The sequence below is a fragment of the Balaenoptera acutorostrata genome, chromosome 5, assembly GCF_949987535.1.
Source record: "Balaenoptera acutorostrata chromosome 5, mBalAcu1.1, whole genome shotgun sequence".
Classification (NCBI taxonomy): domain Eukaryota; kingdom Metazoa; phylum Chordata; class Mammalia; order Artiodactyla; family Balaenopteridae; genus Balaenoptera; species Balaenoptera acutorostrata.
In genome coordinates this window covers 14,836,738-14,859,583 of record NC_080068.1, presented here as the reverse complement: position 1 = coordinate 14,859,583, position 22,846 = coordinate 14,836,738, and the positions used below count along the sequence as shown (strand labels likewise).

The 22,846-nt window shown below is 38.5% G+C and overlaps 1 protein-coding gene across 5 annotated transcripts in view; it reads right to left on the bottom strand.

The window, feature by feature from the left end:
* SMARCAD1 (SWI/SNF-related, matrix-associated actin-dependent regulator of chromatin, subfamily a, containing DEAD/H box 1) overlaps positions 1-16,807 on the bottom strand; it is a 70,876-nt gene extending 54,069 nt beyond the window's left edge. Inside the window, exons 1-3 of one of the 5 annotated variants that reach the window (XM_057547017.1) lie at positions 16,691-16,807; positions 15,857-16,095; positions 8,497-8,544 (exon numbers count right to left, since the gene is read on the bottom strand). In XM_057547017.1, the coding sequence (XP_057403000.1) occupies positions 8,497-8,544; positions 15,857-16,046 (238 nt within the window). In that variant the 5' untranslated portion in view covers positions 16,047-16,095; positions 16,691-16,807. Of the gene's footprint in view, positions 1-8,496; positions 8,545-15,856; positions 16,096-16,377; positions 16,631-16,690 lie in introns of those variants that run through there. The other 4 variants (XM_057547019.1, XM_057547018.1, XM_057547021.1 and 1 more) reach the window with 4 other exon arrangements.
* Positions 16,808-22,846: the final 6,039 nt, after the last annotated feature.

The following is a 22,846-nucleotide window of genomic DNA, read 5'->3' as shown; positions in this document are numbered from 1 at the left end:
AGGGCTGGCATTAAATGATTTTCCAATTCACAGGTTACTTACTAGCAAGAACTTAGTGGACACTGCAAAACAGGTTTGCATTTTATATTTTAACCCTTTTCTCTCTGTGCTTTTGCTTCCTAGTACCCAGTTCTTGCCTAAGAGAACACGGACACGAGAGCCCAAACAACTTGAATTTCAATCCCATCTCTCAGCTAAGTTACTTAATCTCTCTAAGTCTCTGCACCCTCAGATGTAAAATAGAGATGCCAATAATCACAGGGCTAATGTGCACATAAAATCAGAAGATACATATTAAGCACTTGGTTCAGTAATTCGCACACAGCCAGTATTCAACAAACATTAGCTCTTACACAAATGTTGGTGTTATGGACAAAATTATGTCCCCTCCAAAATTCCTATGTTGAAGTTCCAACCCCCAGTACCTCAGAATGTAATGTATTTGGAGATAGGTCCTTCACAGAGGTGACTAACTTAAAATGAGGCAGTTAGGTTAGTGACCTAATCCAAAAGGACTGATGTCCTTCTAAGAGGCACCCAGGATGTGTGTGCATGGATGCAAGGTGATGTGAGCACACAGCGAGAAAGCGGCCACCTGCAGCCCGAGGAGAAAGGCCTTACGAGGAACTGAGCCAGCCAACACTTTCATCTTGGACTTCTAACTTCCAGATATGGGAGAAAATAAACGTCTGCTGGTTAAGCCACCCAGTCTGTGGTACTTTGTTACGGCAGCCCTCACAAACTAATGAAGTTGGCATCACCCGTCTATGCAAAACAAATGAGTATAGTATTCTATTGAGGTCTCCTCTCTCCAAAGAGCTGAGTTCTAAAATTATTCTCCGTTATACACTTGAGGAGAGATCAGATTTAAGAAATTCATACTAAAGTAAAAGTAGTCAGTGTCTTGGTTTAGTGAATACCGTCACCCCTCAGTATCGGTGAGGTTTGGGGGGACTGGTTCCAGGACTTCACTGCCCCCCACACCAAAACTGGGGGATGCTCAAGTCCCCCCCTAAAACTCTTGGCCTCGCCCCCCATTAACTGTCATGAAATGATAGCCATCATTATCATAAGGCTCCTGAGTCATATTTGTAAATAACATTAACCAAGGTCTATATAACCAATCGCCTGGAGTGAACTAAAAAATACTTTACTTCCTGCAATGAAGTCCTAGCAACATTACCGAAAAGCAAATCACAAAATTGTTCCAAAAGAACAATTTTATAAATGTTGAGTGTGCCTTGGGTGAAAAACTCTGCTCTGGAACAAATCACAGCTATGTTAACTGTCATATGTATGAAGACATTTACAAGTTCTGATAATTATGTAAAGTAATAAAATTATAGTCCAATTCCTGTAAAATAAGTATAAAGGTACTAGGGACACTGCTTTTACATAGTATTCCTGATATGTGACAAATCACACATAAAACTAAGAATTTAGATCTTTACTGTATCAAAAATTTGACCTAAACTTAATGCATATCATTTTAACAGTTTAACGAAAGTGTCCTGCTTTCTTATACTTGAAAAGGGCTTTTGCAAAACGATTTGGATTGTCCACTTTTCTTTAAAAAGCTTCTTTACTCAGGGACTTCCCTGGTAGCACAGTGGTTAAGAATCCGCCTGCCAATGCAGGGGACACGGGTTCGATCCCTGGTCCGGGAAGATCCTACATGTCGCGGAGCAACTAAACACCTGTGCGCCACAACTACTGAGCCTGCACTCTAGAGCCCGCGAGCCACAACTACTGAAACCCAGGCACCCTAGAGCCCGCGTGCCGCAACTACTGAGCCTGCGTGCCTCAACTACTGAGCCCGTGTGCTGCAACTACTGAAGCCCATGCGCCCTAGAGCCTGTGCTCCACAACTAGAGAGGCCACTGCGATGAGAAGCCCACGCACTGCAGTGAAGAGTAGATCCCGCTCACCGCAGCTAGAGAAAGCCCACGCACAGCGACAAAGACCCAATGCAGCCAAAAAAAAAAAAAAAAAAAAAGCTTTTCAAACTGGCCATTTAAATGTATTACTGCATGGGGAGGGGGTGCTTAAAAATTCTATTAATGAGTACTAGGAGAACTAGAGTTTCTTGAACTTGATTATATATTCATCTTATTAAAAATTACTGCTTTGGGGCTTCCCTGGTGGCGCAGTGGTTGAGAATCTGCCTGCTAATGCAGGGGACACGGGTTCGAGCCCTGGTCTGGGAAGATCCCACATGCCACGGAGCAGCTGGGCCCGTGAGCCACAATTGCTGAGCCTGCGCGTCTGGAGCCTGTGCCCCGCGACGGGAGGGGCCGCGATAGAGAAAGGCCCGCGCACCGCGATGAAGAGCGGTCCCCGCACCGCGATGAAGAGTGGCCCCCGCTTGCCGCAACTGGAGAAAGCCCTCGCACGAACCGAAGACCCAACACAGCCAAAAATAAATAAATAAATAAATAAATAAATAAATAAATAAGAAAATCCTTAAAAAAAAAAAATTACTGCTTCATCAAGAACATTCTTAAGTGAAACTGGCATTTAAAAATTTTAAGGATACAATGACAGTTTAGAACAGTTTGGAATCTTGGCCTTGATTCATGCTAGGGCACTAGCAGTTTTACCTACCATTGCTTTTGCACCATCAGTGCAAATACCAACATAGTGAAAAAGGCAAGTGATGTCTTAATATTATTATGAAATAGTTTTGACCTTATGGACACCCTTTTGGGTCTTAGGGACCTCAAAGGTTCACAGACCACACTTTGAAGACTAAAGGGAAACAGTAAGAGCTTATTTATATAAAATATCAATTTTCCAATATAGTCAATAATCTGGAATTAGAATAGGGCTGAAAAGCTTAGATTTGTTTGTTTGGACTATTTTTGGAAGTAAACAGCAGCAAAAATATCTAATAGCCAATGGTCAAAAAGATATTCCTGATGCAATGATGCTTTCTGACCCAAAGCAAACAAGCACTTTTAAGCAGCACCACAAAGGAGACAGGAAGGAAGCAAAAAAGAAAAATACAGAAATGAAGGAAAGAACGGTGACCAGTAGAAACAATTATAAAGACATGGGCTACCACATAATTCTGACTTTGCTGAATGCCTTCTGTATTGAAGGCACTGTGCCAGGACGTGGGGGGTATTGAAGGACAAAATAGGCCAGTCACAGTTCCACTGGCCCTAAAGAAACTAATAATAGGAGCCAAGTAGCCATGTACATAAGTAGCAACGTTGTGAGTCGTAATTTGTGTCATGCGACAGGAATAAACAAAACGCTAAAGGAACATGAGGGAAAACAGCTATCCTTTCAAATAAAACCAATAAAAAATCCTATGTGTTAGAGACAGAAGATGACATTTTCTCTACCAAAGGCAATGGGAACCTACATCATTACCATATGCAAGAAGATTCCAAGGTTCCAGGGGGTAATTCCAAATGAAATTCCCCATTAGTGGTATGCATGAGAAGACAATTTTATATCCCAAACTTTTCCAGTATACTTTTACCCATTCTCATATCTAAGTCTACCATGAAACAAAACGAGGATTTAAACCTGCCACTGATTCTACCTTTCGAAGCGGTTCAAGATCAAGAACCACTCAAAAAACAAACAAAAAAATCACTACTGGGAGATTATGAAAGGTCATCCATAAATAAAGGTGATCTCCCAAAGCAGAATGAAAACACTTAAACCTTTATATCTGGGACTTCCCTGGTGGCGCAGTGGTTAAGACTCCACGCTCTCAATGCAGGGGGCCCGGGTTCGATCCCTGCTCAAGGAACTAGATCCCACATGCATGCCACAACTAGGAGTTCACATTCCACAACTAAGGAGCCCGCGAACCGCAACTAAGGAGCCTGTCTGTTGCAACTAAGGAGCTGGCGAAACACAACTAAGGAGACTGCAAGCCGCAGCTAAGAGACCCGGTGCAACCAAAGAAAGAAAGAAACACACCTAGTTCTCAAAAAAAAAACCAAAACACAAAAAACCTTTCTATCTGTCCCGCAGACTTGCGTAAATGTGGCATTTTTGATATTCTAATTGTATACTGCTCTACATGGCTCAATTCTCTAACATGGCAACTGACTTTCAAGGCAGTTCCTTTGAATACCTAGTAAAGCACATCATCTATTTGCCTCTTTGAAAGGTTAATTACCAAAATAATAGATTATAAAATCTTGACTGTATTAATTTGAATGCCATAATAGATAGGGAAAGACCTTTAGCATCTCAGATAAGTCAAACTACCTCTGATGAAAGCTCTCGAAAAAGACAAAGTATACACTGAATACAAGATTGAAGGGTAGTTTCTAATACACTACTCTAAGATAAAATGAGAAAGAAGAAACATTTCAGGTTTAGGCCAAAAGAAAAGATAAAGACAAAAAGAAAAAATGTAAAGGAAAGAAAGTCATGCTATTAATAATGGACAATGTCAAAGTGTTAAACCTGAAAGGTACTTTTTAATAACAGAATTTATATCTACAATAAAAATATAACTGACATATGTACAACTGCATTCTAATAATGAAATGCATAAACACTGCAGGATACATAAAGCACAAAGTCAATAAAGACAAACATGAGGCTTTAACTCTCTTGTCTAAACTCTTAATAGAGAAGAGAGCACAAAAATAATTGATACAGAAAGGTGTTTTTCAAACATTTTTGATTGGAACCCACTGTAAGAGACCCATTGTAGATTATGACCCTAAACACATCAATTGCTAGACAGACATATATAACTGAAAAAAAGGTCTCAGAGGCTTTATTGTAAGCGATACTTTGATAATTTTCTATTTATTCTACTCCATTAAAAAAAGTTATATGCATTTAGTCAGGATACAAGAAACTGACTTTATGACATGTTTGTGACCCAGTTTGAAAAAAATGATATAAATAATAAAACATTATTATTTGACATATAATTAAATCTACAGTTAGATTATGTCTCTTTTCAAGTACACTTAGAACTTTTACAGAAATTGTGTAGTAGGCCAAAAAGAAAATCTCAGTAAATTCATCAAAGAAGAAATACTACAGACCACATTCTCCTGTCACAAAAAGTGAAATTGGAAGTAAATGTTAGTAAGAACATTGAAGCAAAATTTCAGTCACTTGGAAATTAAAAAAACAAAAAACAAAAGAAAAACCAAAGAAACCACTTCTTTAAACTTTCAGGTTAAACTTTCTTCAACATTTTATTGAAGAAAAAACAACAAAAACATACCAAAATCTACAATACAGGCATACCTTTTTTTACTGCACTTTGCAGATACTGTGCGTTTTACAAACTGAAGGTTGGTGGCAACCCTGTGTTGAGCAAGTTTACTGATACCATTTTGGTAGTAATTCTTGCAATGTTTCAGACTTTTTCATTATTGTGATATTTGTTATGGTGATCTGTGGTCAATGATCTTTGATGTTACTACTGTAATTGTTTTGGGTGCCCAAACAGCACCCATATAAGATGGCAAACTTAACTGATAAAGGTTATGTGTGTTTTAACTGCTCCACCAACCTGCCACTTCTTTCATCACTCTCCCTCTCTTCCAGCTTCCCTAGTTCTTTTTTTTTTTTTAATTTATTTATTTGGCTGCGCTGGGTCTTGGTTGTGGCACGCAGGATCTTCCTTGTGGCATGTGGGATCTTTAGTTGCAGCATGAGGAGTCTTTACTTGCGGCATGCGGGATCTAGTTCCCTGACCAGGGATCAAACCCGGGTCCCCTGCATTGGGAGAGTGGAGTCTTAACCACTGGACCACCAGGGAAGTCCCCAGCATCCCTATTCCTTAAGACACAACAGTAAATTAGGCCAATTAATAACCCTCCAATGGCCTCTAAGTATTCAAGTGAAAGGAAAAGTTGCACATCCCTCTCTTTCAAAAGCTAGAAATGATTAAGGTTAGTAAGAAGACACGTCGAAAGCCAAGACAGGCCAAAAGCTAGGCCTCTTGCACCAGTTAGCCAAGTTGTGAATGCAAAGGAAAAGTTGTTGAAGGAAATTAAAAGTTCTACTCCAGTGAACACACAAATAAGAAGCCAAACAGCCTTTTGCTTATATGGAGAAAGTTTTAGTGGCCTGGATAAAAGATTAAACCAGCCACAGCATTCCCTTAAGCAAAAGCCTAATCCAGAGCAAGGCCCCAACTCTTCCATTCTATGAAGGCTGAGAGAGGTGAGGAAGCTGCAGAAAAAAAGTCTGAAGCTAGCAGAGGTTGGTTCATAAGGTTGAAGAAGCTGTCTCCGTAACATAAAAGTGCATGATGAAGCAGCAAGTGTTGATGTAGAGGCTGCAGCAAGATATCCAGAAGATCTAAGATAATTAATGAAGGTGGCTACACTAAAGAAGAGGTTTTCAATGTAAACCAGACAGCCTTCCAATGGAAGAAGATGCCATCTAGGACTTCCATAGCTAGAGAGGAGAAGTCAACGCCTGGCTTAAAGGACAAGTTGACTCTCCTGTTAAGGGCTAATGCAGCCGGTGACTTTAAGTTGAAGCCAATGCTAATTTACCATTCTGAAAATCCTAGGGCCCTTAAGAATTACGCTAAATCTACTCTGCCTGTGCCCTATAAATAGAACAAAGTCTGGATGACAGCACATCTGTTTATAACACCAAATACTGAATATATTAAACCCACTGTTGAGACCTACTGCTCAGAAAAAGATTCCTTTCAAACTATGACTGCTCACTGACAATGCAGCCGGTCATTTAAGAGCGCTGATAGAGACGTACAATGAGATTAATGTTTTCATGCCTGCTAACACAACATCCACTCTGCAGCCCATGGATCAAGGACTTTTGACTTAAAAGTCCTATTAAGGAATATTTTCCATAAGGCTACAGCTGCCATCAATAGCAATTTCTCTGATGGATCTGGGCAAAGTCAACTGAAAACCTTTTGGAAACGAGTCACCATTCTAGATGCCATTAAGAACAGTTGTGATTCATGAGAAGAGGTCAAAATATCAACATAACAGGAGGGTGGAAGAAGTGGATTCCAACCCTCATGGATGACTTCAGGACTTCAGTGGAAGAATGAACTGCAGATGTGGTAGAAACAACAGAGAACTAGAATTAGAAGTGGTGCCTTGGGGCTTCCCTAGTGGTGCAGTGGTTGAGAATCTGCCTGCCAATGCAGGGGACACGGGTTCGAGCCCTGGTCTGGGAGGATCCCACATGCCGCGGAGCAACTGGGCCCGTGAGCCACAACTACTGAGCCTGCGCGTCTGGAGCCTGTGCTCCGCAACAAGAGAGGCCACGATAGTGAGAGGCCTGCGCACCGCAATGAAGAGTGGCCCCCGCTTGCCACAACTAGAGAAAGCCCTCGCACAGAAACGAAGACCCAACACAGCCATAAATAAATAATAAATTAAGGGCTTCCCTGGTGGCGCAGTGGTTGAGAATCTGCCTGCTAATGCAGGGGACACGGGTTCGAGCCCTGGTCTGGGAAGATCCCACATGCCAAGGAGCAACTGGGCCCGTGAGCCACAACTACTGAGCCTGCGCATCTGGAGCTTGTGCTCCGCAACAAGAGAGGCCGCGATAGTGAGAGGCCCGCGCACCGCGATGAAGAGTGGCCCCCAGTTGCCGCAACTAGAGAAAGCCCTTGCACAGAAACGAAGACCCAACACAGCCAAAAAAAAATAATAATAATAATAATAATAATAATAATAAATTAATAAAAACTACCTTTAAAAAAAAAAAAAAAAAAAGAAGTGGTGCCTTGGGACTTCCCTGGCAGTCCAGTGGTTAAGACTGAGCTTCTACTGCAGGGGGTTCGGGTTTGATCCCTGGTCGGGGAAATAATATCCCGATACTGCATGCAGAGCAGCCCCCCAAAAAAAAGAAAGAAAGAAAGAAAAAGAAATTCAGGAGAAGTGGCCCCTGAAGATGTGACTGAACTGCTGCAATCTCATGATAGAACTTTAATGGAGAAGTTGCTTCTTATGGATGAACAAAGGAAGGAGTTTCCTGAGATGAAATCTCCTCCTGGTGAAGTGCTGTGAAGACTGTTGACATAACAACAAAGGATTGAGAATACTACATAAACTTAGCTGATAAAGCAGTGACAGGGTTTGGAAGGACTGACTCCAATTTTGAAAGAAGTTCTGCTGGAGGTAAAATGTTATCAAACAGCACTGCACGCTATAGAGAAATCATTTGTGAAAGAAAGAATCAACAGATGCGGCAAATGTAAATGTGGTCCTATTTTAAGAAGCTGCCATGGCCACCCCAGGCCTCAGCAACCACCACCCTGAGCAGTCAGCAGCCCTTAACATCGAGGCAAGATCCTCCCCCAGCAAAGACATTACAACTCACCAAAGGCTCAGATGATGGTTAAAAATTTTTAGCAATGAAGTGCTTCTTAATTAAGGTATGTACATTATTTTTTTTTTAAGACAGTGCTACTGCACACTTAAAAGACTATAGTATAGTATAAATATAACTTTTATATGCACTGGGAAACCAAAAAATTCATGTGGCTTGCTTTACTGCGATACTCACTTTCTTGCGGTGGTCTGGAACCAAACCCACAATATCTCTGAGGTATGCCTATAATGATGACATTTCAAATATAAGAAAAAGGATTCGTCAATAAATGGTTCTGGGATAAGTGACTAGTAAATGATAAACAATGAACAAAGAAGAAAACGGTATCACCTTTTCTTTAGCCCTTATAACAAACTCCAGATGAAAGATAAGGTTTAAAAAAATTTAAAAAAACAAGTCATATCCATTAGTTTGGCTACAAAAAAACACCCCAAAAAACAAAACAAAAAAAACAGAAAATAACAAGTGTTGGCAAGGATGTGGAGAGAAACTGGACCCCTTGTGCACTGTTAGTGGGAATGTAAAATGGTGCAGCTACTGTGGAAAATATATGGTGGTTTCCTGTATGATCTAGCAATTCCATTTCTGGGTGTATACCCAAAAGAACTGAAAGCAGGGTCTGGAAGAGATATTTGTATACTCATTTTCACAGCAGCATTATTCACAATAGCCCCAAAGTGAAAGCAACCCAAGTGTCATCCACAAATGAATAATAAAGAAAATGTAGGTATACATACAATGAAATATTCTTCAGCCTTAAAAAGTGAGGAAATTCTGATACATGTTACAATGTGGATGAATCTTGAAGACATTAGGGAAAGTGAAATAAGGCAGTAACAAAAGACAAATCCTGTATGATTCCATTTTTATAATGCACCTAGAGTAGTCAAGTACATAGAGACAGAAGATATAAGGGTGATTGCTGGGGGTAAGAAGGAATTGTTTAAGGGGTAAAGAGTTTCAGTTTTGCAAGATGAAAAGAGTTCCAAAGATTGGGTGTACAACAATGTGAACGTACTTAACCCTCTTTGACCTGTACACTTAAAACTGGTTATTGCATATTTTATGTATGTACATTTTACTACAATTAAGAAGAAAATTAACACAGATGTGATAGAAGAAAATATGGATGAATATATTTATAATGTGGTGGTAGGGAATGGCTTTCTTTTACCAGGTCTGATCAGGACCTAAAACCCATAAGCCTTGAAAAAGATGAACGAACTGACCATATAAAAATGTAAAACTTCTCTGTCACAAAAAACAAACAAAATTAAAAGAATAAAATAAAAAAACCTGTAAATCATTTATTAGGAAATGAGAAAAAGGAACACAGAAAAAGTTCAAATTGCTAATAAAATTTACGAAAACATACTTAACCTTAAAAATAAAGAATAAAAATAATGCAATTTAATTGCTTATTAGCCCTTTAAAGATTAAAAATGTTTGCAATATTTTAGCCTGGTATGAAAAAGCAGACATCTGAAAACCAAGCTGTAGTGTGGTGCAAATTGGTAAAACTTCTGTGTAGGGTGATTTGGCAATTACTAAAATATTATTCATATTCCCTCTAATTTGACAATTCCATTTCCCAGAATTCTTCCACAGATTGTACAGAGGCAAAAATATCTATTCAAAAGGATGGTTACTACAGCATTCTTTTAACAAAAAAAAGAAGAAATAAACCAAAACAACCAATGTCTATAAACAGGAAACTACATGGATTATAATACATCTGTGTATAATAAGATACACTGTGGTCACTAAAAAAAATTGAAGTACAGCATATTTTATATGAACTGACGTGGAGAGTATAAAAAAATCTACTTTTTAGTTAACAGTGAGTTGCATTACAATATGTATGTATATAATACTATTTTATCTAAAAAAAAAAGCTAGAATATATACAGGCAGGAAAAAAATGCAAAAGAATAAATACCAACACTAAACGAGGATTACAGAAGAGTCTCTCTTCATTACACACTGTTGTAATCATTTACTTTTTTATATAACATTTTATTTTGAAGAAAATAGCCAAGCATGGAAAGTAAAAAGGTAGAGTAGGAAAACACAAACAAAAAATGTACATTTAAAATGTACTTAAGACATTTAGACTCACTGTACTTTCTATTAGAACAATTGAGCACTAACCCTTTTACCAATTACTGCTTTTCAACTAACACTAATAGACATTAAGAAACCAAAATTTCTATCCAAAGATATAATGATGATTCACATCTTGGCCACACACACTTAAAGAGGACTGAGGAATACCTGATGGTTACAGGTCATAAGGCTAAAATGGTATATTCAGCTTCATCATTCAGAGGATCTTATCCATTTTACTGCTTGCAAGGACTTCAGAGAACATCTAGACAAAGGAAGTGAAGTCCAAAAATGATAATGTCTTAATCAAGATCATACCATCCGTAAGTGGCAGAGCACTGCTCTCTGGAAAGCTTTTTTGATAACAGGTATAATTAAAATTTTTTTCTCTCATTTATCATGGTTACTTTCTACATGACAACCACATCTAAAGAGCAACTGCTTTAGAAGACTGGATATATTTTATCAAGAAAAGAAATTCTTCAAGCATATACTGAAACTTTCCTCCAACTCAACCTCATAATAACCTATGAACCCATCTATTTTTCTCTTTCACTCCCCCTCCCCTGGATAAAATGTGTCTTTATTCCAAGTTAAACAGTCCAGCTATGTGTGCACTCCCATCCCCTTGATGCCTTTCTTCAGATACCTCCCCTCCCTCATCCTTTTCCTCTCCCCTAGCTTCTTCCCCTTGGATGCTCAATTTTCAACATTCCTCAAACATCTTTTCTTGACATTGCTTCCCCATCAAGCTGTTTCTCTCTTTCCCGTCTTGGAAGAGTAGTTTTCACTTCCTCAGCTTTCTACTGAAGCTGCTAAAGGTCAACAGGAACTTTAATTTCCAAGGAAAGTGGTCTCTGATCAGATCCAACTTGACCTCTCCGCAACATCTGATACTGTTCACTATACACCACCCTAAAAACTCTCCTATCTTTAATTTCCAGGGCATTACCATTTTCTATGACTGTTCTAGTCATCCTTTATATCTTTCATTGGTTTCCCTTCCTCTGTCCATCATTAAATATTGATGCTTCTTACTATATACATCTTGCTTAGGACATTTTTTGGTAACTACCACAAGGATGACTCCAAGGTTGATTTCTCAGATTCCGACCACTCTCCGAGCTCCAAACTCCAATGTTCAACCCTCTACTAGACCTTGCTACTGAAATATAAGAGGTAACTCAAATTCAGCATGCTTTGGTATCTTCCTCCTAATCCTACTGCCTAATTCAGTTGATAGTGCCAATCATTCAGCTGTCCAAGCAAGGAACATCTGAGTTACCTTTAAATCCTCCACATTTAACTGATCATCAAATACCATCAAATAAGTATCATATAAAACTTCCCTAAACTGCCTCCTTTGTCATCCCTACTGTCATTTGCCTACATTTAGGCTTCAATTATGGCAACATCTGCATTAGTGTTTTTCCCATACTGAAATGCTCTATACTGTGTACCAAATAAAGTCCATCCTCCTTGGCACAGCATACATAGGCCCTTCCCAACCCAGCAGTTTTTGTTTCTAAATCTTTTCAGCTTCATCTATACTGCCCTACACCTCCTCTTCCCTAGATAACCTCACCTATTCCATTTACATACCACACTCCAAGGCAACATATATTTCCATCCCTAGTTCACTGAATAAGCAATGAGTCATTGCTTAGGGTCCACTCAAAGTCATCTCTCTATGACTTTTCCTGATCCTCTGCAGAAAGAAGGGATAATTTAATCATTGTGAATTAGACTGTGGTTCTACACTGCTTAATATCTTCCCTTATTATGAATTACCACATTGTGCTATTTTAACTATATATATTTACATGTCCTTTCTTTTTGGTGTTCCTTGAGGTTCATGCTTAGCTCAACTTTTTATTCTTTACGCATAAAACATAGTAGGTTCTCTCCTCTCACACTCATTTGTCATTGCTTTATTCTCTCCAAATCTGCTATGCTCCCAGAAAAGTCAAATAAAAAAAGAGAAATAAAGTGTAAGTAATAACCATTGATAATTCTGGGCATTGTGAGAGTAAAATAAACCTAGGCAGGGGGAGGTGACCACAGGTTAAGTGTATGCCCTCATATCCAAAGGTTGGATTAAGGGAGCCTGGCCTATATCAAAAGTAGTTTCAAGTATCCATGGCTAAGGAATGACTGACGGCTACGGCACTGTTTCAAGATCATAAAGAGGAGGAGGAATATTTTTTAAATGTGTACAAAGGACTAACACCACCTAATCATCACCCAAAACTCCTTCTTTCAACACATATTTACTGAGGGCCTACTATACACCAGTCACTGTTCTGGAAATGGGGATGGATAGACGAACAAGGTCTTTGCTCTTACAGATCTTATATTCAATAAGGGAGAAACATATATATAATGCAATGGATATAGAAAAATACAGTACAGTAAAAGAGGGGAGAAGGGTGGTTGTTACTTCACAGAGAGGGGTCAAGAAAAGAGCTTCTAAAAAAGGGTAACACTTCACTAGGTCCTAATGGAACAAAGCAGAGTCACAAGCAGATATCAAGAGAAAGTGTCTTGGAGGCAGATGGAAGAGCAAATGGGAAGGAGGAACGACTGAATGGGTTTAGCATATTCAAGGAACAGTGTATCTGCGGCACAGTAACTGAAGGATAGGGGTAGGAAATTAAATCTTAACTCATATTAGGTAAAATAATAGGATTAACTGAGTAAGTTACTAGTTGATGATAAAGAAAGTAAGGTCAGGGCTTCCCTGGTGGCGCAGTGGTTGAGAATCTGCCTGCTAATGCAGGAGACACGGGTTCGAGCCCTGGTCTGGGAAGATCCCACATGCCACGGAGCAGCTGGGCCCGTGAGCCACGGCTGCTGAGCCTGCGCGTCTGGAGCCTGTGCCCCGCAACGGGAGGGGCCGCGGTGGTGAGAGGCCCGCGCACCGCGATGAAGAGTGGCCCCCACTTGCCGCAACTGGAGAAGGCCCTCGCGTGAACCGAAGACCCAGCACAGCCAAAAATAAATAATTAAATAAATAAATAAATAAAATTAAAAAAAAAAAAAAAAAAGAAAGTAAGGTCAATATTCATATCCCACTGACAATTTCCCAATGTCCATATCCAGTTTGATCTTAAATCCAACTTTAGTGTCTTGACCTCCGCACAGGCCCAATGCGCAATTCAGCATGTCCCTCCCCTATGCTAAGTTAAGCTGAGTTTGGTCTACTGCTAAATTGAGGGCAGGACCCTTGATTCTCATTTGAATTTTTAAAGGCATGCCCAACGTCTTACAGTGGGTATTTCATACCTATTCTAATGTACAGAACTACCTTTTTTCCCTCAATTACTTAAACTAAAATTCTTAACATGCATTTTTATCTCACTCCTACACAACGACCTAATTGTAAAATCTTGCCCTTTCTTACTGTGATCTCTCATACCTCGTTCTTCTCTATCTGTACTGCCATCATTAAGTTTGGACTATGAGAGCTTCCTAAATGATTTCTCTCTCTTTAAACTCTACCCTTTAACAATACACAGTACTCATGACTGCTAGACTGATTGTTTTTACAAAACAAGATTCTTTCATCATTTTGCCCTTCTATTCTTGCATGGATCTACAATGTAAAGTCTCAACTTTGCCTTAGTTTTCAAGATTCTCAAAAATCCACAGGATCAATTACAATAATCTTTTCCAAAAGCAAAGCTCTCTATTCCTAGTAGGATGAACCCTCACCATTCCTGAAAAAAACCTGACTTCCATATTTCCCAAGTGTCATCAAGACTGACCATATGATTTCTAAAGACAATCTCAATTTTAAGAGTAATTTACGTATGAAAAGTCCCAATAAAGAAAGATGGAGTGAAGTCTCCTTAGGAAAAAAAGAGGAAAGCAGAAAAACACCTTCTGATTAGAAAAAGCAATTAAAATTTTCACATTACTAATATTGATAAATAACTAAAACATTTCATTGAATTCCAGTTTACAAAGTGCTTTTAGTTTAGAGGTGAAAAAATTGTGGATCTCAGATAATCTAAGTGACTTGTCCAATGTCCCATTTAACTAAAATGAAGAAGCAGAGGCTTACAAGGACTCAAAATCCCATGCCTATACCCTGGCCTTCCCTGCCCTCTCTAACTACATAAGAAACAGATTAAAATATTTACTGTTAAAATATAAAAGTACCTGGATGTTTAGACATTAACCACAGCACGTTATGCAAACCAAGTATCTGTTCAAAGAATGCACACGGGGATGTCACTCCAGTGCTTAAATCCTCCAGTGGTTTGAAATCAGGTGAGCTCAAAACTCGTCAGATAAACAAAGCCTTTCAAAATCTGACTTCTAATTACCACTTAACCCAACCTACCAAATTGTTCCACCATGTTCCAATTACACCAAAGTATTTTAAAATATTATTCTAATGATAACTTGTAGGGACTGTGCCCTCACTGCTACATTTAAGTAGAAGAGTAGCAAACAAAATGGGGATATCAAAGGTGAAGACATATATTACCAATTTTGAAATTTAAAAGCTGCTTGTGAAATACTGAGTTTTGCACTAAAAAAAGGTATTACTGAATAAATATTAAAATATAACTTGGAATTAGACTGCTTGGATTTGAGCTCTGGTTCCACGAACTTGTTAACAATTTAACCTCCCTGGGGCTCATTTCTGCAAAATGTGGATAATAATATCTTATAAGCTTGTTGTACAAATTAGATGAGAGGATGTGAAGCACTCACCGCTATGCCTAAAACACAGTAAAAGATCAAATATATTCTAATCGTTTACTGTTCGAAGAACATAGATTAAGATGGGAATGCTAATTTTTGGCTCCTTCTCAAACCCTACTGTCCGTAACAATTAGCTGAAGAGGTTAAAAATGGTTCCTTCACCATGAAGAATACCAATTATTCATTTGCACTTTGGAGAGCTCCAGGAAGTCAGGTGGTTGGCAAAACCTGAATGTGATCTGCTCTTCATCTGCTCATAGAGGCTGTGTTCAGGCACCTTGAATAAAGTCTAACTCACAGCAGGTGATCAATATTTTTTGGAGAAATACTGGAATGAATGTAAACGTCTGGCAATATCCTCAAAGTCTATCATAGGACTGACTCACCTAGTTCTTCCTCCCTTAGCTACCACTCTGACCTAAATTCTGATTTTAGCTTCCATCACTGGGCCATAATCTAAGCACTCCCATAACAGCGGAACAACTATGGAAGGATAATCAGTTGGAGGTACATGGTGTCTTTGGCAGTCCCGAAGCTGTATGTAAAAGGGCATGGTGAAGGACGATGCATCAGTATGTATGACATCAAGCACAAAAATCAGCAGCTCTTCTGCCTTTCTTCTTAAAAAACAAAAAAGAAAACCCCCAAAAAACAAACGAAAAAAACCTCTCTATCTCTTGATGCTGTATCCATTTGCAACACTGTAACTCACCTGTTTTTTCAGTTATATCTGAATCAGGGGTGCCTGCCCTGCTAACTTCCCCTTCAGCATTCTCCTCTTCAGCACTAAGAGAAATTGGTGAAGAAGGGCCAGGCTGGGAGGGCTGAGGGGTTGCTTCGGGCGCTTCCTCAATCTTATTCCTTTTCTCAAAGCGAAAACGGTCCAGGTTGAAAAGATTCATATTGGTAGAAACCACCACCTCGTGGGGATGGGAGCTTTAAATGAACTATCTGCAGGGAGAAAATAAAGAGAGAAAGACAGGCCATGAAATCAATGTAAAATACAAAGCCACAGCAGTTCACTCCGAAGGCAATTAAGAGCCCGCAAACATGCCAGTGGCTCAGGATGACAATTATGGCTGCGCCTCATTGTTAGGCCACAACAATCAGGTGGGCAGTGGTATCCTTTTAAAATTTTCCATTGCTCTTTTCACTCCCCTTCGTTTCCCACCACCCCCACCCCGCCCCTCCTTCCTCGAACCACACGCTGACCCTCGTGCAACCTCCTCTTACCCCAGCACGCGCAGGCACGTTCCCCACGCTAACCCGCTGCGGGCGGCGCGCCCGCCCACAGTGAGAGGCTCCCTGCACTACGATGCTCCCTGCCTCGAAAAAGGACGTGCCGGGGCCCGTGCCTCGACACTGCGGGGACACAAAGGGGCCAAAGGAGGGGAGCGGCGGAGGCCGTGCTGGCGGGCACCCGCCCGGAAGTTGACGCGGCGCGATCCCAGCTGAGAGGAAGCTGATAGGATCAGGAAAACACAGGGAAGGTTCAGAAGTGGGGAGTGTGCTGCTCGCTCGCTATCACTCTTCCCTTAGTACTCACGGTCTTGCAGCCTCGGTGCACTGTAACAAAGGTTGAAAAGCGAAGGTAATTCCTGGCGTGGAGCGACGGTAGCCGGGCCGGGACCGTCTAAAACGGAACGGAGAAGCCTGATGAGCGCGTAGTGATGACGCAATACGCAGCCTAGGCTTTTCTCTTCCCCAGCGACGTGTGAGTGGAAAATGTCTAGGCGCGCGCTGTTGTCATGGTAACCAATACCCGCCTCTTTGCCCTGGGAGCTTGCTTGCGGCCTGTTTCTTCAGGTTAGCCAGAAAGTTGTTAAATAGAACAATAATAAATAGCACAATGACAATATATAGCCTAATAAGAATATTTAATATAATATATGATATGTTATAATCTATAATATTTACATAATATGTCGACAGTATAACACCATTGTTCTAAAGCCTTTACGTATAATCTCAAGAAGACTGTTTTCATAAAATAAGGAAACTGAGGCCTGCAGATGTTAAGTAGTTAATTAGTAAAGAGGAAAACCCAGGTATGTTGAGCTTCAAAGCGTATGAACTGCCTCCGCACTGTTGGCTGGATTGTTCCTAGAGTGGAATATGACGATTAATTCCCATATCTTAATGGAAATATTACGTTAAGAATATTTCCTCTCTTTGTTCTAAGGTTAGATTAAACAGGCAATTTTTTGAGTCGTAATTTGATCCACTGGTTGGCATTTACCTTGAAGAAGAATTACTGCAAGTCATTATTCTGCCAAATACATTGGTCCCTGTAAACTCAAATTAGCACTTTGTTTATAAATCAGTGTTTTGAATTGCAGAACACGAACCCACAATTTTATCACATGTGGGCATGCTTATAAAATTAAACGTATAGGCCCGTAAAATTCAGGATCAACGACTGAACAATTGGGATTTCCATTGTACCTATCTTTAATATCCCATGAAATGCCCTAGATTTATGCATGCATGTTAAATTATGTGGTCAAAGGATACATCAGCTTATAAATAGTAAAGTATTTTTGGTGTTGAAAAATATTTGCTTTAAGATCTACTCCCTTAGCCACTTTCAAATATGCAATACAGTATCATTAACTGTAGTCACCGTGCTGTACGTGTAATAGAAAAAAAGGAATATTTGCTTTATATTCAGAAGGATCTAGCATTGAAAATGGATTCCATTAGCTGAATGACTTTGAGCAAATTGTATGTAACATCTCTAAGTCTCACTTTCCCCATCTTTTAATTGTGGTTGATGATACTGTTGACCTCTTAGGGCAATTTTCTGCAGCAGTCCTAACTCCTTGACATTTTGTAGAGCTGGGACAAGAGTGGAAATGGAGACCCACATACCATATATCTAAATATTTAAACATTATAAATACAAGAGCTAACAAAATGTAAAATTAGAATATGTTCGTTCTATCATCCTATTTTGAAAATGACCTGGAAAGCGAGGCTGAGTTTAGAATTCCTGTGTGTCAGACAGAATGTGGGAGATGCAAAGAGCATTGGTTGGCACATGTATCCTGCCTTCCCTGTGTCACCTCCTCCCACTTAGTTTGATACCATTGGAGGCCTTGTGTTCATGCATATGGACACCCATCTCAAATGTCCAAGTCTGACACTGCCTAGGGTTGGCATATTTTTTAAAATGTATGCTGTGTTAAATTTGAATTTTAGATGAACAACAAATACTTTAGTATAATTATGTCCCATGCAATATTTGGAACTTATTCATACTAAACAATTATGTGTTGTTTGTCTGAAATTCAAATTTAACGAAGTATCCTGTATTAAATTTGGCAAACCTACTCCCACCCCACTGCTTTGTCACCTCTCTGACCTAGGGGCCTTTTTGCTACATGTTGGGTCTAAGGATATAGATACTAGAAGCACTATTGGCCCTCAGCAGAAAAGACCTGGGGAAAAAATCACTGTTAGCCATTTTGGAGCCTTGTGAGCAGAGAATTTTGAGAGCCAGGTACTCAAAAGCATTCCCCCTGCCCCGGGAACTGACTTTATTATTTTAACAAACCTGTATGTTTATTTTAAGGAGTAAAATATTCATTAGGTATGTGACTTTTGCTGAAGTTTTTGGTTCATTCTCACTGACTATGGTCATGACTATTTATTTCTTTTATGTTTATTTTTTGGTTTTTTAAAACTTTTTTTAATTTTTAATTTTTAATTGAAGTATAGTTGATTTATAATGTGCATTAGTTTCTGGTGTACAGCAAAGTGATTCAGTTATACGTATGTGTGTGTGTATTTTTATATATATATATATATATATATATATATATATATATATATATTCTTTTTCAGATGCTTTGCCCTTATAGGCTATTACAAAATGTGGAGTATAGTTTTCTGTGCTATGCAGTAGGTCCTTGTTGGTTATCTATTTATATGTAGTTTTATATATATATATATATATATATATATATATATATAATGAAATATTACTCAGCCATAAAAAAGAATGAAATAATGCCATTTACAGCAACGTGGATGGACCTAGAGATTATCATACTAAGTAAAGTAAGCCAGACAGAGAAAGACAAATATCATATGATATCACTTATGTGTGGAATCTAAAAAAAAAAAATGATATGATACAAAAGAACTTATATACGAAACAGATCCACAGACGTACAAAACAAACTTATAGTTACCAAAGGGGAAAGATGGGGGAGGGGTAAATTAGGAGTTTGGGATTAACATATACACACTACTATCAAAAGCATTTTTTAAACATCAAGGCACAGGTTCTGAGTGAACATCTCCCTCACAGATTCTTTGCCCTTTGGGACTGGATGTAGCTGAAAAAGAGCCAAGTTGAGCCCTGTAAAGCACTAGGTCCAGTATAGGAAACATTCCCTCCCAGTTCTAAGTGTGGGGTGGTTCTGCAGCATTCATTGACCTGGGAGAATTACAATGATGATCCAAGATTGGGAGTTTGATTGATGATGGATCAGAAGATTAAGAGAGTATATAACAAAGTAACACAGACTGCCATAACGAAGTACCATAGACTGGGTGGCTTGCACAACAGAAGTTTATTTTCTCACAGCTCTGAAGGCTAGAAGTCCAGTATCAAGGTGCTGGCAGTGTTGGTTTCTTCTGAAGATCATGAGGGAAGGATCTGCTCTAAGCCTCTCACTTTGGCTTATAGATAGATGGCTGTCTTCTCCCCGACTTTACATAGTCTTCCGTCTGTACTTGTCTGTGTCCAAGTTTCCTTTTTTTAGAAGGACACATCCTATTGGATTAGGGCCCACTTAATGACCATACTTTAACTTAATTACCTTTAGATAGGTTTAAAGAGCCTATCTCCAAGTGTAGTCACATTCTGAGATACTGGGGGTTAGAATTTCAACATATGAATTTGGTGTGGGAGGAGGGGGATGGAGACACAATGTATCTCATAACAGGTGCAAGAGAGTGGAAGGACTCTCTATGTGGACCTGAAATCTTCTAGAATGATAGCAGGAGTTGGGGCTGAAAACCAGTCCTCTGATTTTTCTTCCTTCTGACCCTAAATATGGTCATTCTCCAAAGTTCAGTCCTTTGTCCTCTGCTTGTCTCACTCTGCTCTTTCCCAGAGTGGTCTGATTATGATGGTGACTAATTTGTCAAATCTTGCTCAACTATAGACTTAAAAGAAGTTAATCTTACTGTTTATAATTATAACTCAGTAAACATAACAATTTAAAAAAAGTGACTATAAACATTTAATTATTGATATGGAAGAAAAATTTGAAAACTACCTTCTCTCCTAGAATGCATAGGAAAAAAACAAAGAGATGAAATCAATAAGATTTAAAGAAATGATAAATACAAGAGTCAGAAAACTGAGAAACAACCTTTGATTAATTAATATGATCAAAGAAAATGACCAGAATAAATAATGAAAAATATAATAGAAAATGTTCAGGAGTTTTCATTAGTCTGCAAGTGAAAGAGTGCATTGGGTTCAAGACAGCAGCAATTAAAAGAGACTATCTACTAAAAATATCCTAAAGAATTCTTTTTTAATTTCAAGAATTAAAGAAGGCATCTTGCAAGCATTTTTTTTTCCACCATAAAACCCCCTACAGCCTACAAAGGGACAAAAAAAAATCAGTCAAAAACTTGTTTGTTAAACTAAATGCCTGAACATAGTTACACAATATCTACAAAGATTTGAGGGAAAGGATTGGGACTCAGTAATTTTCTAGATCTCATATATATTATTAATTTATGCAAGAAAAAAATTTCAAATTTTATTTCTTGGGAATACATCTTCCTTAAAATGTTCCTAAAGACATAAATCCAGCTGACAGGGTAAAAAAATGAAGGTTTCAAGAATGGACAATTCATGGTGTAAAAGTATTCTCTTGAGACTAAAGACAGTTAGGACTTAATAATTATAAATATGGTGTACTAGTCCACTTTTTGTTGCATAAGCACTACAAAATTTTAGTTGCATAAAACAATAAGCTTGATTGGCTAATGTGGCTCAACTTCAGGCTACAATAACTGTCTGCACATAGTACATACTCAGTAAATACTTGTTGAGTGAGTTAAAGATATTCATAACTAGACCAAATGTCTAAGCATACAGATAACCAGAAATAAATTTTAAAATAAGCTGAGTATCTTCAAAATGATACATGCTATGGAAGAACAACATGAACCAGAGTTTACAAATCTCAGGAAAGAGGTGACATACCTCAAGAAAGGAAGAGAAGTAAAAGAAAAAAAAATATTAGAAAGGTAGATTAAACTGGTTGTAACACATAGATAAACAAACATAACAGATAATGCCTTAAGAGAAATAGAGGGTGAAAAGGATTGAAAATACTAAAACTAAAAATATAAAGTCAAATATATTTCAAGGGAAAATAATATATATTGAAGATAAAGAAGATCCAACATAATTATAATTGAAGTCACTACAGAAGGAAACCAAAGCAAAGGTGTGGAAGAAATAACTAAAAACTATAATTCAAAAAACATTTCCTGAAAATTACAAGGATTTGAAACTATGTATTGAAAGAGTACATCATTTACCTAAGAATATCAACCCAGATGGCCAACACCAAGACGTACTCTAGTAAAATTTAGACTTTAAAGAAAAATTTTAAATATTCCTTGAACATTTAGACAGAAGCAAGCAAGTGACCTATAAGCGAAAGAAAATTATATTATAGACACACTTTTAACAGCAAGTCTTCATGCCAGAAGAAAATGGAGTATTGTATTTAGGATGCTCATGGAAATAAAATGTGACCCAAGAATTTTATATTCAGCAAAAGTGCCTTTCAAATATAAAGACACAGATAAGCTATCAACGTCATGCCAGAACTCTGTGGATATTGTTCTCTTGAGCACTCCTGAAGACTCTATTAGAAAATGAGCTTCATAAGACCAAAATGCCAATAGAGACAATGAAGTGAGGACAGATATCAAGCACTAACTACATAGTTATTTATAGAACAAAGACAATATGAAGTTTCAAAGGCAAAGAGTATAGTATTTAATGGCTGTATGATCTGTCAATGCATACCTCTTAAAATGGGGAGAGAATGGTAGGAACATATGAAAAAAATACTTCTTTAGCTTTTTAGTAATTGTATTGCAGTAAGTGTATTAGTATTAGACTGTTATGTGTATATTATTGGATAAAGCAAATGAATAACTCTATCATTTCCTGTTTCCTTGAGAACCAGAATCCTCAAGTAGAAGAAAGGAGATAAATGTGTTAGACAGAGGTTAGAGTGCAAATCCTAGAGTGCAGAGTGGTCCTTTATTTGAACTGAAAATATCTGTAGGAACTTATGAGGTTTGATACACACTATATATATATAAATGCATTGTATGTGGGTTTCCAATTTGTGTTCACTGGAAAGGCCTAGGAACTGATTAGGCTAATACATATCCCTACCTCCAAGACTGTGGTCTTGAAATATCATTTACCACTAAAGGAAACCAGGACTTTTTGGAAAAGGGACAGAGTCCAATCTGGGACAGGAAATGTACAGAATGAGCCTGGAATGTCTTCCTATACCAAAAAACAAGGAAATTACCAAAGACCACTAACATCATGTCGAAAAGATTTAAGAGTCAACTTGAAGAGGTTCCTACTACAGGCCAAAGATAGTGCAATTTGAGCTTCAATAAGATATAAAACTTGCAA